This window comes from Platichthys flesus, chromosome 1 (assembly GCF_949316205.1).
Source record: "Platichthys flesus chromosome 1, fPlaFle2.1, whole genome shotgun sequence".
Lineage (NCBI taxonomy): Eukaryota > Metazoa > Chordata > Actinopteri > Pleuronectiformes > Pleuronectidae > Platichthys > Platichthys flesus.
Window position 1 is genome coordinate 27,997,464 of NC_084945.1, and position 16,160 is coordinate 28,013,623.

A 16,160-nucleotide genomic window follows, 5' to 3' on the forward strand; every position below is an offset into this window, starting at 1 on the left:
CTGCTGTAGTGGTAGTGGTACTTACAGTTGGTTTTGATGTTACAACTGTTGTTTCTGTGCTTGTTGGTTTTGATGTTACAACTGTTGTTTCTGGGCTTGTTGTTTTGACAACAGGCACTGTGGTTGAAGTCTCAACAATACTTGTGGTAGAAAGTGTCGTTGGACCGGTGGTGGATTTAGGGGTTTTGGTCGTCTCAGCTGTTACTGTTGTTCCACTTGAAGTAGTTGTTTCTGCAGCTGTGGTTGTAGTTCCTTCTGTTGTTGTTGGAGATGCTGTAGTGGTAGTGGTACTAACAGTTGGTTTTGATGTTACGACTGTTGTTTCTGGGCTTGTTGGTTTTGATGTTACAACTGTTGTTTCTGGGCTTGTTGTTTTGACAACAGGCACTGTGGTTGAAGTCTCAACAATACTTGTGGTAGAAAGTGTCGTTGGACCAGTGGTTGATTTAGGGGTTTTGGTCGTCTCAGCTGTAACTGTTGTTCCACTTGAAGCAGTTGTTTCTGCAGCTGTGGTTGTAGTTCCTTTCGTTGTTGTTGGAGTTGCTGTAGTGGTAGTGGTACTTACAGTTGGTTTTGATGTTACGATTGTTGTTTCCGGGCTGGTTGGTTTTGATGTTACAACTGTTGTTTCTGGGCTTGTTGTTTCTACAACAGGCACTGTGGTTGTAGTCTCAACAATACTTGTGGTAGAAAGCGTTGTTGGACCGGTGGTGGATTTAGGAGTTTTGGACGTCTCAGCTGTTACTGTTGTTCCACTTGAAGCAGTTGTTTCTGCAGCTGTTGTTGTAGTTCCTTCCGTTGTTGTTGGAGATGCTGTAGTGGTAGTGGTACTAACAGTTGGTTTTGATGTTACGACTGTTGTTTCTGGGCTGGTTGGTTTTAATGTTACAACTGTTGTTCCTGGGCTTGTGGTTTTGACAACAGGCACTGTGGTTGTAGTCTCAACAATACTTGTGGTAGAAAGCGTTGTTGGACCGGTGGTGGATTTAGGAGTTTTGGACGTCTCAGCTGTTACTGTTGTTCCACTTGAAGCAGTTGTTTCTGCAGCTGTTGTTGTAGTTCCTTCCGTTGTTGTTGGAGATGCTGTAGTGGTAGTGGTACTAACAGTTGGTTTTGATGTTACGACTGTTGTTTCTGGGCTGGTTGGTTTTAATGTTACAACTGTTGTTCCTGGGCTTGTGGTTTTGACAACAGGCACTGTGGTTGTAGTCTCAACAATACTTGTGGTAGAAAGCGTTGTTGGACCGGTGGTGGATTTAGGAGTTTTGGACGTCTCAGCTGTTACTGTTGTTCCACTTGAAGCAGTTGTTTCTGCAGCTGTGGTTGTAGTTCCTTTCGTTGTTGTTGGAGCTGCTGTAGTGGTAGTGGTACTTACAGTTGGTTTTGATGTTACGACTGTTGTTTCTGGGCTTGTTGGTTTTGATGTTACAACTGTTGTTCCTGGGCTTGTGGTTTTGACAACAGGCACTGTGGTTGTAGTCTCAACAATACTTGTGGTAGAAAGCGTTGTTGGACCTGTGGTTGATTTAGGGGTTTTGGTCGTCTCAGCTGTTACTGTTGTACCACTTGAAGCAGTTGTTTCTGCAGCTGTGGTTGTAGTTCCTTCTGTTGTTGTTGGAGCTGCTGTAGTGGTAGTGGTACTTACAGTTGGTTTTGATGTTACAACTGTTGTTTCTGGGCTTGTTGGTTTTGATGTTACAACTGTTGTTTCTGGGCTGGTTGTTTTGACAACAGGCACTGTGGTTGAAGTCTCAACAATACTTGTGGTAGAAAGTGTCGTTGGACCAGTGGTTGATTTGGGGGTTTTGGTCGTCTCAGCTGTTACTGTTGTTCCACTTGAAGCAGTTGTTTCTGCAGCTGTGGTTGTAGTTCCTTCCGTTGTTGTTGAGGCTGCTGTAGTGGTAGTGGTACTTACAGTTGGTTTTGATGTTACAACTGTTGTTTCTGTGCTTGTTGGTTTTGATGTTACAACTGTTGTTTCTGGGCTTGTTGTTTTGACAACAGGCACTGTGGTTGAAGTCTCAACAATACTTGTGGTAGAAAGTGTCGTTGGACCGGTGGTGGATTTAGGGGTTTTGGTCGTCTCAGCTGTTACTGTTGTTCCACTTGAAGTAGTTGTTTCTGCAGCTGTGGTTGTAGTTCCTTCTGTTGTTGTTGGAGATGCTGTAGTGGTAGTGGTACTAACAGTTGGTTTTGATGTTACGACTGTTGTTTCTGGGCTTGTTGGTTTTGATGTTACAACTGTTGTTTCTGGGCTTGTTGTTTTGACAACAGGCACTGTGGTTGAAGTCTCAACAATACTTGTGGTAGAAAGTGTCGTTGGACCAGTGGTTGATTTAGGGGTTTTGGTCGTCTCAGCTGTAACTGTTGTTCCACTTGAAGCAGTTGTTTCTGCAGCTGTGGTTGTAGTTCCTTTCGTTGTTGTTGGAGTTGCTGTAGTGGTAGTGGTACTTACAGTTGGTTTTGATGTTACGATTGTTGTTTCCGGGTTGGTTGGTTTTGATGTTACAACTGTTGTTTCTGGGCTTGTTGTTTTGACAACAGGCACTGTGGTTGAAGTCTCAACAATACTTGTGGTAGAAAGTGTCGTTGGACCAGTGGTTGATTTGGGAGTTTTGGTCGTCTCAGCTGTAACTGTTGTTCCACTTGAAGCAGTTGTTTCTGCAGCTGTGGTTGTAGTTCCTTTCGTTGTTGTTGGAGTTGCTGTAGTGGTAGTGGTACTTACAGTTGGTTTTGATGTTACGATTGTTGTTTCCGGGCTGGTTGGTTTTGATGTTACAACTGTTGTTTCTGGGCTTGTTGTTTCTACAACAGGCACTGTGGTTGTAGTCTCAACAATACTTGTGGTAGAAAGCGTTGTTGGACGGGTGGTGGATTTAGGAGTTTTGGTCGTCTCAGCTGTTACTGTTGTTCCACTTGAAGCAGTTGTTTCTGCAGCTGTGGTTGTAGTTCCTTTCGTTGTTGTTGGAGTTGCTGTAGTGGTAGTGGTACTTACAGTTGGTTTTGATGTTACGACTGTTGTTTCTGGGCTGGTTGGTTTTGATGTTACAACTGTTGTTTCTGGGCTTGTTGTTTCGACAACAGGCACTGTGGTTGTAGTCTCAACAATACTTGTGGTAGAAAGCGTTGTTGGACCGGTGGTGGATTTAGGAGTTTTGGACGTCTCAGCTGTTACTGTTGTTCCACTTGAAGCAGTTGTTTCTGCAGCTGTTGTTGTAGTTCCTTCCGTTGTTGTTGAGGCTGCTGTAGTGGTAGTGGTACTTACAGTTGGTTTTGATGTTACGATTGTTGTTTCCGGGCTGGTTGGTTTTGATGTTACAACTGTTGTTTCTGGGCTTGTTGTTTCGACAACAGGCACTGTGGTTGTAGTCTCAACAATACTTGTGGTAGAAAGCGTTGTTGGACCGGTGGTGGATTTAGGGGTTTTGGTCGTCTCAGCTGTTACTGTTGTTCCACTTGAAGCAGTTGTTTCTGCAGCTGTGGTTGTAGTTCCTTTCATTGTTGTTGGAGCTGATGTAGTGGTACTAACAGTTGGTTTTGATGTTACGACCGTTGTTTCTGGGCTGGTTGGTTTTGATGTTACAACTGTTGTTCCTGGGCTTGTTGTTTTGACAACAGGCACTGTGGTTGAAGTCTCAACAATACTTGTGGTAGAAAGTGTTGTTGGACCAGTGGTTGATTTAGGGGTTTTGGTCGTCTCAGCTGTTACTGTTGTTCCACTTGAAGCAGTTGTTTCTGCAGCTGTGGTTGTAGTTCCTATCGTTGTTGTTGGAGTTGCTGTAGTGGTAGTGGTACTTACAGTTGGTTTTGATGTTACGATTGTTGTTTCCGGGCTGGTTGGTTTTGATGTTACAACTGTTGTTTCTGGGCTTGTTGTTTCGACAACAGGCACTGTGGTTGTAGTCTCAACAATACTTGTGGTAGAAAGCGTTGTTGGACCGGTGGTGGATTTAGGAGTTTTGGACGTCTCAGCTGTTACTGTTGTTCCACTTGAAGCAGTTGTTTCTGCAGCTGTTGTTGTAGTTCCTTCCGTTGTTGTTGGAGATGTTGTAGTGGTAGTGGTACTAACAGTTGGTTTTGATGTTACGACCGTTGTTTCTGGGCTGGTTGGTTTTGATGTTACAACTGTTGTTCCTGGGCTTGTGGTTTTGACAACAGGCACTGTGGTTGTAGTCTCAACAATACTTGTGGTAGAAAGCGTTGTTGGACCGGTGGTGGATTTAGGAGTTTTGGACGTCTCAGCTGTTACTGTTGTTCCACTTGAAGCAGTTGTTTCTGCAGCTGTGGTTGTAGTTCCTTTCGTTGTTGTTGGAGCTGCTGTAGTGGTAGTGGTACTTACAGTTGGTTTTGATGTTACGACTGTTGTTTCTGGGCTGGTTGGTTTTGATGTTACAACTGTTGTTTCTGGGCTTGTTGTTTTGACAACAGGCACTGTGGTTGAAGTCTCAACAATACTTGTGGTAGAAATTGTCGTTGGACCTGTGGTTGATTTAGGGGTTTTGGTCGTCTCAGCTGTTATTGTTGTACCACTTGAAACAGTTGTTTCTGCAGCTGTGGTTGTAGTTCCTTCTGTTGTTGTTGGAGCTGCTGTAGTGGTAGTGGTACTTACAGTTGGTTTTGATGTTACAACTGTTGTTTCTGGGCTTGTTGGTTTTGATGTTACAACTGTTGTTTCTGGGCTGGTTGTTTTGACAACAGGCACTGTGGTTGAAGTCTCAACAATACTTGTGGTAGAAAGTGTCGTTGGACCAGTGGTTGATTTGGGGGTTTTGGTCGTCTCAGCTGTTACTGTTGTTCCATTTGAAGCAGTTGTTTCTGCAGCTGTGGTTGTAGTTCCTTTCGTTGTTGTTGGAGATGCTGTAGTGGTAGTGGTACTTACAGTTGGTTTTGATGTTACAACTGTTGTTTCCGGGCTGGTTGGTTTTGATGTTAAAACTGTTGTTTCTGGGCTTTTTGTTTCTACAACAGGCACTGTGGTTGTAGTCTCAACAATACTTGTGGTAGAAAGCGTTGTTGGACCGGTGGTGGATTTAGGAGTTTTGGACGTCTCAGCTGTTACTGTTGTTCCACTTGAAGCAGTTGTTTCTGCAGCTGTGGTTGTAGTTCCTTCCGTTGTTGTTGAGGCTGCTGTAGTGGTAGTGGTACTAACAGTTGGTTTTGATGTTACGACCGTTGTTTCTGGGCTGGTTGGTTTTGATGTTACAACTGTTGTTCCTGGGCTTGTGGTTTTGACAACAGGCACTGTGGTTGTAGTCTCAACAATACTTGTGGTAGAAAGCGTTGTTGGACCGGTGGTGGATTTAGGAGTTTTGGACGTCTCAGCTGTTACTGTTGTTCCACTTGAAGCAGTTGTTTCTGCAGCTGTGGTTGTAGTTCCTTTCGTTGTTGTTGGAGCTGCTGTAGTGGTAGTGGTACTTACAGTTGGTTTTGATGTTACGACTGTTGTTTCTGGGCTTGTTGGTTTTGATGTTACAACTGTTGTTTCTGGGCTTGTTGTTTTGACAACAGGCACTGTGGTTGAAGTCTCAACAATACTTGTGGTAGAAATTGTCGTTGGACCTGTGGTTGATTTAGGGGTTTTGGTCGTCTCAGCTGTTACTGTTGTACCACTTGAAGCAGTTGTTTCTGCAGCTGTGGTTGTAGTTCCTTCTGTTGTTGTTGGAGCTGCTGTAGTGGTAGTGGTACTTACAGTTGGTTTTGATGTTACAACTGTTGTTTCTGGGCTTGTTGGTTTTGATGTTACAACTGTTGTTTCTGGGCTGGTTGTTTTGACAACAGGCACTGTGGTTGAAGTCTCAACAATACTTGTGGTAGAAAGTGTCGTTGGACCAGTGGTTGATTTGGGGGTTTTGGTCGTCTCAGCTGTTACTGTTGTTCCATTTGAAGCAGTTGTTTCTGCAGCTGTGGTGTTAGTTCCTTTCGTTGTTGTTGGAGATGCTGTAGTGGTAGTGGTACTTACAGTTGGTTTTGATGTTACAACTGTTGTTTCCGGGCTGGTTGGTTTTGATGTTACAACTGTTGTTTCTGGGCTTGTTGTTTCGACAACAGGCACTGTGGTTGTAGTCTCAACAATACTTGTGGTAGAAAGCGTTGTTGGACCGGTGGTGGATTTAGGAGTTTTGGACGTCTCAGCTGTTACTGTTGTTCCACTTGAAGCAGTTGTTTCTGCAGCTGTGGTTGTAGTTCCTTTCGTTGTTGTTGGAGCTGCTGTAGTGGTAGTGGTACTTACAGTTGGTTTTGATGTTACGACTGTTGTTTCTGGGCTGGTTGGTTTTGATGTTACAACTGTTGTTTCTGGGCTTGTTGTTTTGACAACAGGCACTGTGGTTGAAGTCTCAACAATACTTGTGGTAGAAATTGTCGTTGGACCTGTGGTTGATTTAGGGGTTTTGGTCGTCTCAGCTGTTACTGTTGTACCACTTGAAACAGTTGTTTCTGCAGCTGTGGTTGTAGTTCCTTCTGTTGTTGTTGGAGCTGCTGTAGTGGTAGTGGTACTTACAGTTGGTTTTGATGTTACAACTGTTGTTTCTGGGCTTGTTGGTTTTGATGTTACAACTGTTGTTTCTGGGCTGGTTGTTTTGACAACAGGCACTGTGGTTGAAGTCTCAACAATACTTGTGGTAGAAAGTGTCGTTGGACCAGTGGTTGATTTGGGGGTTTTGGTCGTCTCAGCTGTTACTGTTGTTCCATTTGAAGCAGTTGTTTCTGCAGCTGTGGTTGTAGTTCCTTTCGTTGTTGTTGGAGATGCTGTAGTGGTAGTGGTACTTACAGTTGGTTTTGATGTTACAACTGTTGTTTCTGGGCTTGTTGGTTTTGATGTTACAACTGTTGTTTCTGGGCTGGTTGTTTTGACAACATGCACTGTGGTTGAAGTCTCAACAATACTTGTGGTAGAAAGTGTCGTTGGACCAGTGGTTGATTTGGGGGTTTTGGTCGTCTCAGCTGTTACTGTTGTTCCATTTGAAGCAGTTGTTTCTGCAGCTGTGGTTGTAGTTCCTTTCGTTGTTGTTGGAGATGCTGTAGTGGTAGTGGTACTTACAGTTGGTTTTGATGTTACAACTGTTGTTTCCGGGCTGGTTGGTTTTGATGTTACAACTGTTGTTTCTGGGCTTGTTGTTTCGACAACAGGCACTGTGGTTGTAGTCTCAACAATACTTGTGGTAGAAAGCGTTGTTGGACCGGTGGTGGATTTAGGAGTTTTGGACGTCTCAGCTGTTACTGTTGTTCCACTTGAAGCAGTTGTTTCTGCAGCTGTGGTTGTAGTTCCTTCCGTTGTTGTTGAGGCTGCTGTAGTGGTAGTGGTACTAACAGTTGGTTTTGATGTTACGACCGTTGTTTCTGGGCTGGTTGGTTTTGATGTTACAACTGTTGTTCCTGGGCTTGTGGTTTTGACAACAGGCACTGTGGTTGTAGTCTCAACAATACTTGTGGTAGAAAGCGTTGTTGGACCGGTGGTGGATTTAGGAGTTTTGGACGTCTCAGCTGTTACTGTTGTTCCACTTGAAGCAGTTGTTTCTGCAGCTGTGGTTGTAGTTCCTTTCGTTGTTGTTGGAGCTGCTGTAGTGGTAGTGGTACTTACAGTTGGTTTTGATGTTACGACTGTTGTTTCTGGGCTTGTTGGTTTTGATGTTACAACTGTTGTTTCTGGGCTTGTTGTTTTGACAACAGGCACTGTGGTTGAAGTCTCAACAATACTTGTGGTAGAAATTGTCGTTGGACCTGTGGTTGATTTAGGGGTTTTGGTCGTCTCAGCTGTTACTGTTGTACCACTTGAAGCAGTTGTTTCTGCAGCTGTGGTTGTAGTTCCTTCTGTTGTTGTTGGAGCTGCTGTAGTGGTAGTGGTACTTACAGTTGGTTTTGATGTTACAACTGTTGTTTCTGGGCTTGTTGGTTTTGATGTTACAACTGTTGTTTCTGGGCTGGTTGTTTTGACAACAGGCACTGTGGTTGAAGTCTCAACAATACTTGTGGTAGAAAGTGTCGTTGGACCAGTGGTTGATTTGGGGGTTTTGGTCGTCTCAGCTGTTACTGTTGTTCCATTTGAAGCAGTTGTTTCTGCAGCTGTGGTTGTAGTTCCTTTCGTTGTTGTTGGAGATGCTGTAGTGGTAGTGGTACTTACAGTTGGTTTTGATGTTACAACTGTTGTTTCCGGGCTGGTTGGTTTTGATGTTACAACTGTTGTTTCTGGGCTTGTTGTTTCGACAACAGGCACTGTGGTTGTAGTCTCAACAATACTTGTGGTAGAAAGCGTTGTTGGACCGGTGGTGGATTTAGGAGTTTTGGACGTCTCAGCTGTTACTGTTGTTCCACTTGAAGCAGTTGTTTCTGCAGCTGTTGTTGTAGTTCCTTCCGTTGTTGTTGGAGATGCTGTAGTGGTAGTGGTACTAACAGTTGGTTTTGATGTTACGACCGTTGTTTCTGGGCTGGTTGGTTTTGATGTTACAACTGTTGTTCCTGGGCTTGTGGTTTTGACAACAGGCACTGTGGTTGTAGTCTCAACAATACTTGTGGTAGAAAGCGTTGTTGGACCGGTGGTGGATTTAGGAGTTTTGGACGTCTCAGCTGTTACTGTTGTTCCACTTGAAGCAGTTGTTTCTGCAGCTGTGGTTGTAGTTCCTTTCGTTGTTGTTGGAGCTGCTGTAGTGGTAGTGGTACTTACAGTTGGTTTTGATGTTACGACTGTTGTTTCTGGGCTTGTTGGTTTTGATGTTACAACTGTTGTTTCTGGGCTTGTTGTTTTGACAACAGGCACTGTGGTTGAAGTCTCAACAATACTTGTGGTAGAAATTGTCGTTGGACCTGTGGTTGATTTAGGGGTTTTGGTCGTCTCAGCTGTTACTGTTGTACCACTTGAAGCAGTTGTTTCTGCAGCTGTGGTTGTAGTTCCTTCTGTTGTTGTTGGAGCTGCTGTAGTGGTAGTGGTACTTACAGTTGGTTTTGATGTTACAACTGTTGTTTCTGGGCTTGTTGGTTTTGATGTTACAACTGTTGTTTCTGGGCTGGTTGTTTTGACAACAGGCACTGTGGTTGAAGTCTCAACAATACTTGTGGTAGAAAGTGTCGTTGGACCAGTGGTTGATTTGGGGGTTTTGGTCGTCTCAGCTGTTACTGTTGTTCCATTTGAAGCAGTTGTTTCTGCAGCTGTGGTTGTAGTTCCTTTCGTTGTTGTTGGAGTTGTTGTAGTGGTAGTGGTACTTACAGTTGGTTTTGATGTTACGATTGTTGTTTCAGGGCTGGTTGGTTTTGATGTTACAACTGTTGTTTCTGGGGTTGTTGATTTGACAACAGGCACTGTGGTTGTAGTCTCAACAATACTTGTGGTAGAAAGTGTCGTTGGACCGGTGGTGGATTTAGGGGTTTTGGTCGTCTCAGCTGTTACTGTTGTTCCACTTGAAGCAGTTGTTTCTGCAGCTGTGGTTGTAGTTCCTTCCGTTGTTGTTGAGGCTGCTGTAGTGGTAGTGGTACTTACAGTTGGTTTTGATGTTACAACTGTTGTTTCTGGGCTGGTTGGTTTTGATGTTACAACTGTTGTTCCTGGGCTTGTGGTTTTGACAACAGGCACTGTGGTTGTAGTCTCAACAATACTTGTGGTAGAAAGCGTTGTTGGACCGGTGGTGGATTTAGGAGTTTTGGACGTCTCAGCTGTTACTGTTGTTCCACTTGAAGCAGTTGTTTCTGCAGCTGTGGTTGTAGTTCCTTTCGTTGTTGTTGGAGTTGCTGTAGTGGTAGTGGTACTTACAGTTGGTTTTGATGTTACGACTGTTGTTTCTGGGCTTGTTGGTTTTGATGTTACAACTGTTGTTTCTGGGCTTGTTGTTTTGACAACAGGCACTGTGGTTGAAGTCTCAACAATACTTGTGGTAGAAAGTGTTGTTGGACCAGTGGTTGATTTAGGAGTTTTGGACGTCTCAGCTGTTACTGTTGTTCCACTTGAAGCAGTTGTTTCTGCAGCTGTGGTTGTAGTTCCTTTCGTTGTTGTTGGAGCTGCTGTAGTGGTAGTGGTACTTACAGTTGGTTTTGATGTTACGACTGTTGTTTCTGGGCTTGTTGGTTTTGATGTTACAACTGTTGTTTCTGGGCTTGTTGTTTTGACAACAGGCACTGTGGTTGAAGTCTCAACAATACTTGTGGTAGAAATTGTCGTTGGACCTGTGGTTGATTTAGGGGTTTTGGTCGTCTCAGCTGTTACTGTTGTACCACTTGAAGCAGTTGTTTCTGCAGCTGTGGTTGTAGTTCCTTCCGTTGTTGTTGGAGCTGCTGTAGTGGTAGTGGTACTTACAGTTGGTTTTGATGTTACAACTGTTGTTTCCGGGCTGGTTGGTTTTGATGTTACAACTGTTGTTTCTGAGCTTGTTGTTTCGACAACAGGCACTGTGGTTGTAGTCTCAACAATACTTGTGGTAGAAAGCGTTGTTGGACCGGTGGTGGATTTAGGGGTTTTGGTCGTCTCAGCTGTTACTGTTGTTCCACTTGAAGCAGTTGTTTCTGCAGCTGTGGTTGTAGTTCCTTTCGTTGTTGTTGGAGTTGCTGTAGTGGTAGTGGTACTTACAGTTGGTTTTGATGTTACGACTGTTGTTTCTGGGCTTGTTGGTTTTGATGTTACAACTGTTGTTTCTGGGCTTGTTGTTTTGACAACAGGCACTGTGGTTGAAGTCTCAACAATACTTGTGGTAGAAAGTGTTGTTGGACCAGTGGTTGATTTAGGAGTTTTGGACGTCTCAGCTGTTACTGTTGTTCCACTTGAAGCAGTTGTTTCTGCAGCTGTGGTTGTAGTTCCTTTCGTTGTTGTTGGAGCTGCTGTAGTGGTAGTGGTACTTACAGTTGGTTTTGATGTTACGACTGTTGTTTCTGGGCTTGTTGGTTTTGATGTTACAACTGTTGTTTCTGGGCTTGTTGTTTTGACAACAGGCACTGTGGTTGTAGTCTCAACAATACTTGTGGTAGAAAGCGTTGTTGGACCGGTGGTGGATTTAGGGGTTTTGGTCGTCTCAGCTGTTACTGTTGTTCCACTTGAAGCAGTTGTTTCTGCAGCTGTGGTTGTAGTTCCTTTCGTTGTTGTTGGAGTTGCTGTAGTGGTAGTGGTACTTACAGTTGGTTTTGATGTTACGACTGTTGTTTCTGGGCTTGTTGGTTTTGATGTTACAACTGTTGTTTCTGGGCTTGTTGTTTTGACAACAGGCACTGTGGTTGAAGTCTCAACAATACTTGTGGTAGAAAGTGTTGTTGGACCAGTGGTTGATTTAGGAGTTTTGGACGTCTCAGCTGTTACTGTTGTTCCACTTGAAGCAGTTGTTTCTGCAGCTGTGGTTGTAGTTCCTTTCGTTGTTGTTGGAGCTGCTGTAGTGGTAGTGGTACTTACAGTTGGTTTTGATGTTACGACTGTTGTTTCTGGGCTTGTTGGTTTTGATGTTACAACTGTTGTTTCTGGGCTTGTTGTTTTGACAACAGGCACTGTGGTTGAAGTCTCAACAATACTTGTGGTAGAAATTGTCGTTGGACCTGTGGTTGATTTAGGGGTTTTGGTCGTCTCAGCTGTTACTGTTGTACCACTTGAAGCAGTTGTTTCTGCAGCTGTGGTTGTAGTTCCTTCCGTTGTTGTTGGAGCTGCTGTAGTGGTAGTGGTACTTACAGTTGGTTTTGATGTTACAACTGTTGTTTCTGGGCTTGTTGTTTTGACAACAGGCACTGTGGTTGTAGTCTCAACAATACTTGTGGTAGAAAGTGTCGTTGGAACGGTGGTGGATTTAGGGGTTTTGGTCGTCTCAGCTGTTACTGTTGTTCCACTTGAAGCAGTTGTTTCTGCAGCTGTGGTTGTAGTTCCTTCCGTTGTTGTTGAGGCTGCTGTAGTGGTAGTGGTACTTACAGTTGGTTTTGATGTTACAACTGTTGTTTCTGGGCTGGTTGGTTTTGATGTTACAACTGTTGTTTCTGGGCTTGTTGTTTTGACAACAGGCACTGTGGTTGAAGTCTCAACAATACTTGTGGTAGAAATTGTCGTTGGACCTGTGGTTGATTTAGGGGTTTTGGTCGTCTCAGCTGTTACTGTTGTACCACTTGAAGCAGTTGTTTCTGCAGCTGTGGTTGTAGTTCCTTCCGTTGTTGTTGGAGCTGCTGTAGTGGTAGTGGTACTTACAGTTGGTTTTGATGTTACAACTGTTGTTTCTGGGCTTGTTGGTTTTGATGTTACAACTGTTGTTTCTGGGCTTGTTGTTTTGACAACAGGCACTGTGGTTGTAGTCTCAACAATACTTGTGGTAGAAAGTGTCGTTTGAACGGTGGTGGATTTAGGGGTTTTGGTCGTCTCAGCTGTTACTGTTGTTCCACTTGAAGCAGTTGTTTCTGCAGCTGTGGTTGTAGTTCCTTCCGTTGTTGTTGAGGCTGCTGTAGTGGTAGTGGTACTTACAGTTCGTTTTGATGTTACAACTGTTGTTTCTGGGCTGGTTGGTTTTGATGTTACATTTGTTGTTCCTGGGCTTGTGGTTTTGACAACAGGCACTGTGGTTGTAGTCTCAACAATACTTGTGGTAGAAAGCGTTGTTGGACCGGTGGTGGATTTAGGAGTTTTGGACGTCTCAGCTGTTACTGTTGTTCCACTTGAAGCAGTTGTTTCTGCAGCTGTGGTTGTAGTTCCTTTCGTTGTTGTTGGAGTTGCTGTAGTGGTAGTGGTACTTACAGTTGGTTTTGATGTTACGACTGTTGTTTCTGGGCTTGTTGGTTTTGATGTTACAACTGTTGTTTCTGGGCTTGTTGTTTTGACAACAGGCACTGTGGTTGAAGTCTCAACAATACTTGTGGTAGAAAGCGTTGTTGGACCGGTGGTGGATTTAGGAGTTTTGGACGTCTCAGCTGTTACTGTTGTTCCACTTGAAGCAGTTGTTTCTGCAGCTGTGGTTGTAGTTCCTTTCGTTGTTGTTGGAGTTGCTGTAGTGGTAGTGGTACTTACAGTTGGTTTTGATGTTACGACTGTTGTTTCTGGGCTTGTTGGTTTTGATGTTACAACTGTTGTTTCTGGGCTTGTTGTTTTGACAACAGGCACTGTGGTTGAAGTTTCAACAATACTTGTGGTAGAAAGTGTTGTTGGACCAGTGGTTGATTTAGGGGTTTTGGACGTCTCAGCTGTTACTGTTGTTCCACTTGAAGCAGTTGTTTCTGCAGCTGTTGTTGTAGTTCCTTCCGTTGTTGTTGGAGATGCTGTAGTGGTAGTGGTACTAACAGTTGGTTTTGATGTTACCACCGTTGTTTTTGGGCTGGTTGGTTTTGATGTTACAACTGTTGTTCCTGGGCTTGTGGTTTTGACAACAGGCACTGTGGTTGTAGTCTCAACAATACTTGTGGTAGAAAGTGTTGTTGGACCGGTGGTGGATTTAGGGGTTTTGGTTGTCTCAGCTGTTACTGTTGTTCCACTTGAAGCAGTTGTTTCTGCAGCTGTGGTTGTAGTTCCTTTCGTTGTTGTTGGAGCTGCTGTATTGGTAGTAGTAGTAACAGTTGGTTTTGATGTTCCGACTGTTGTTTCTGGGCTTGTTGTTTTGACAACAGGCACTGTGGTTGTAGTCTCAACAATACTAGTGGTAGAAAGTGTCGTTGGACTGGTGGTGGATTTAGTTGATATTGTTGATCCAACTGTGATAGAATAAGAAATTTTTTAAGTGGAATTTAGTTTTTTTACAAGGTGTATTTATATGCACACTTAATGTATGACTATTAAAGAATATTTAATACTATATCAACTTTTTTTTTATAAGTTTATTTTTCCTGTACATACTAAAGAAAATAATTAGATAGCAGCTAGATGTAGTAGCTGAGCTGTGTAGATAGTAATACCTGTCGTTGTTCCACTTGTGCTGAACGTAAAGGGAGTTGATGTAGGGCCAGGGGTTGTGGTCGTTAAGCAAGGGTAGACTTTCCTATTTACTTTCCCTTTGGCCCCACACTCAGCTGTAATGCAGTTTCCTAGCCCATCTGTCGTGCTGTAGATGGTTTCCCCATATCTGTAGTATTTTCCATTCATGAAGCATGTACATGCTGCAAAGCAAGAGTATCATCTTATTAAGGCAAATTTCAATTAGTCTTTTTGAATGTGCATGTGTGTGTTTATCAAAAAATGTGTGTACTTACAGCTCATGTTGTAGCTGCAGGATATTCCGGAAACCTCACAGGAGCTTTGGAACAGAAGGAAACAGATCCCATTTCATTGCTTTTTGACATATCATGCACAAACTGCAAAATATTACATTTCAGTTATTAACAAACCTACAAATCCATAAAGTCACCATTACAATTCAGTCATGTTCAGTGAAATTTCTTTACAACAGGTCTGAAATGCATCTGGCATATTTGTCCACTTGGACCATTCTTAGTAATTTTCTGTTCATATCTTCCTACATTTTTGTTAAACTGTGTACTGAAAGAAGGTAGAAAGTATATTTATTTGATCCTTGATAGCCATTCCAGGTTGTTTTTTCTATGTTTTCTTTCGGTCAGTAAAATCTGACCTGACTGATTTGAAGTGAGAGTTGTGATGATTCTGTTGGTTTGTTTGTTGTTCTCCCTCTCCCGCTCCCCTTTCTGTTCTTCCTCTGCAGGTTGTTTGAGTGGCAGGGGGCGTGACTGGCTTCCTCGCTGCATCTGACGAGGCACACCTGCTCTCATTTCATCTAATCACCTCACAATAAAAGCCTGGTCTTCTCTCAACTACGCTGCCAGATTATTCCGTCTGCTACAGTAGAGCACGCTCTCATGATTCTCTCGCCCTCGTTTTCTCTACGTTAAAGAATTACTAAACCGTGTATTTTTCCTCCATGTACCCAGAATTCCCATGTGCCTTGCCGCTCTTCCTCATCTTTGTTTCCCTGTGGATATCCGAGCCAGCCAGCACCCTGCTGCCACAGCCTGTCTTCGTTATTTGTTCAAATAAAACTCATCTTTTGATCAGTCAGTGCCTGGTTTGGGGTCCAACAGAACAGCAAACCCTAACAATAGTGGCCTCCTCCACACCCATCATTGCCTTACTCAGGCATTTAGCTATGGAGCTTACCCAGAGTCTCCCCTTCACACAGAGATTTGTTGGGCCATTTTTGTTGCAAACTATTGTTAAAAGTGACTCTCGATCCATCTGTGTATAATCAGTTTTGTGAATGTCAAAAAATAATCTCCAAATGTTTAATGAGATTTGTAAATGTTTACATGGCTCTGCAAATCTGTATTTAGAATGTTTGTGTGTAAAAATATCTCAAAATGTGTTTAAATAAATCTTCAAATCCGTATTTAAGTGTTTTAAATTGGATTCGCAAATATGTAAAAGAAAAAACTTTAAATATGAATTCAGATTTGAAAGTGAATTTACATCTGTAAAGTGTAAATACACACTTAAATAACCCTAACCCTATTTACATCAAGTCGTCTGCCGTAGCAGATCCCCAAATGTGTGCAGCGATCTGCAAAGACCTGTGAAGATTTGTCTGCGTTTTCAGAAGCTGCAGCCTTCATATGACTAGGTGCTAGTTTTACCCATTTTCCAATCTGCTTAGACACACACACACTCTAAATACAGATTTGCAGATCCGTGTACACATTCACAAATCTCATTACTGATTTAGAGATTCTTTTACTCACCCACAAATCTGATTACACACAGATCAAATTGAGACTCACATTTGTAAATACTTTTGTTACAATAATGGCCCCATAGAGGTTCTCTGCACAGACTCACAATAGCAACAAATCCTCTGCATTGAGAGTGAGAGATGCAGCAGACAGAGAAAGGAAGTGACATATTAACTCTGCTGCCGAGATCACGTTTACAGCACCCCAACACTGTCCTTGTCTCTCAGCACCACAAACTCTCTTGACATCTTCCTCAGTGTCTCCTACATTTATGATGTCTTTCCCCGGGAGCTATTCGTTTCTTTCAGTTTTTCATTTTTGCGTAGAAGCTTCATCAACAGAGATTAATTCATTGTATGAGACTTACCAAGTGTAACAGTTCTTTGATGGAACCTTATCTCCAACGCTGTAATGGGTACCTCTACTATCATAGCATCCACACTGGCTCCATTCAACACACTTCATGGTGTCTTCATCAAAGTATGGCTGGTTTGGAGGACAATGTGGATAGCAGCCTGCAACGCAATTACAGTAGTTATAGGGACGACGGATAAAGT

General features: G+C 43.1%; 1 protein-coding gene across 1 annotated transcript in view; it reads right to left on the reverse strand.

Annotated features, from left to right (window-relative positions):
* Positions 1–16,160, reverse strand: part of LOC133957956 (mucin-2-like) — a 46,158-nt gene that overhangs the window by 14,546 nt on the left and 15,452 nt on the right. Inside the window, exons 27-35 of the mRNA XM_062393009.1 lie at positions 15,971–16,118; positions 14,116–14,159; positions 13,837–14,022; positions 13,154–13,458; positions 11,618–11,761; positions 10,059–10,447; positions 8,476–9,752; positions 3,315–5,274; positions 53–2,468 (exon numbers count right to left, since the gene is read on the reverse strand). Coding sequence (XP_062248993.1) covers positions 53–2,468; positions 3,315–5,274; positions 8,476–9,752; positions 10,059–10,447; positions 11,618–11,761; positions 13,154–13,458; positions 13,837–14,022; positions 14,116–14,159; positions 15,971–16,118 — 6,869 coding nt within the window. The remainder of the gene's footprint in view (positions 1–52; positions 2,469–3,314; positions 5,275–8,475; positions 9,753–10,058; positions 10,448–11,617; positions 11,762–13,153; positions 13,459–13,836; positions 14,023–14,115; positions 14,160–15,970; positions 16,119–16,160) is intronic.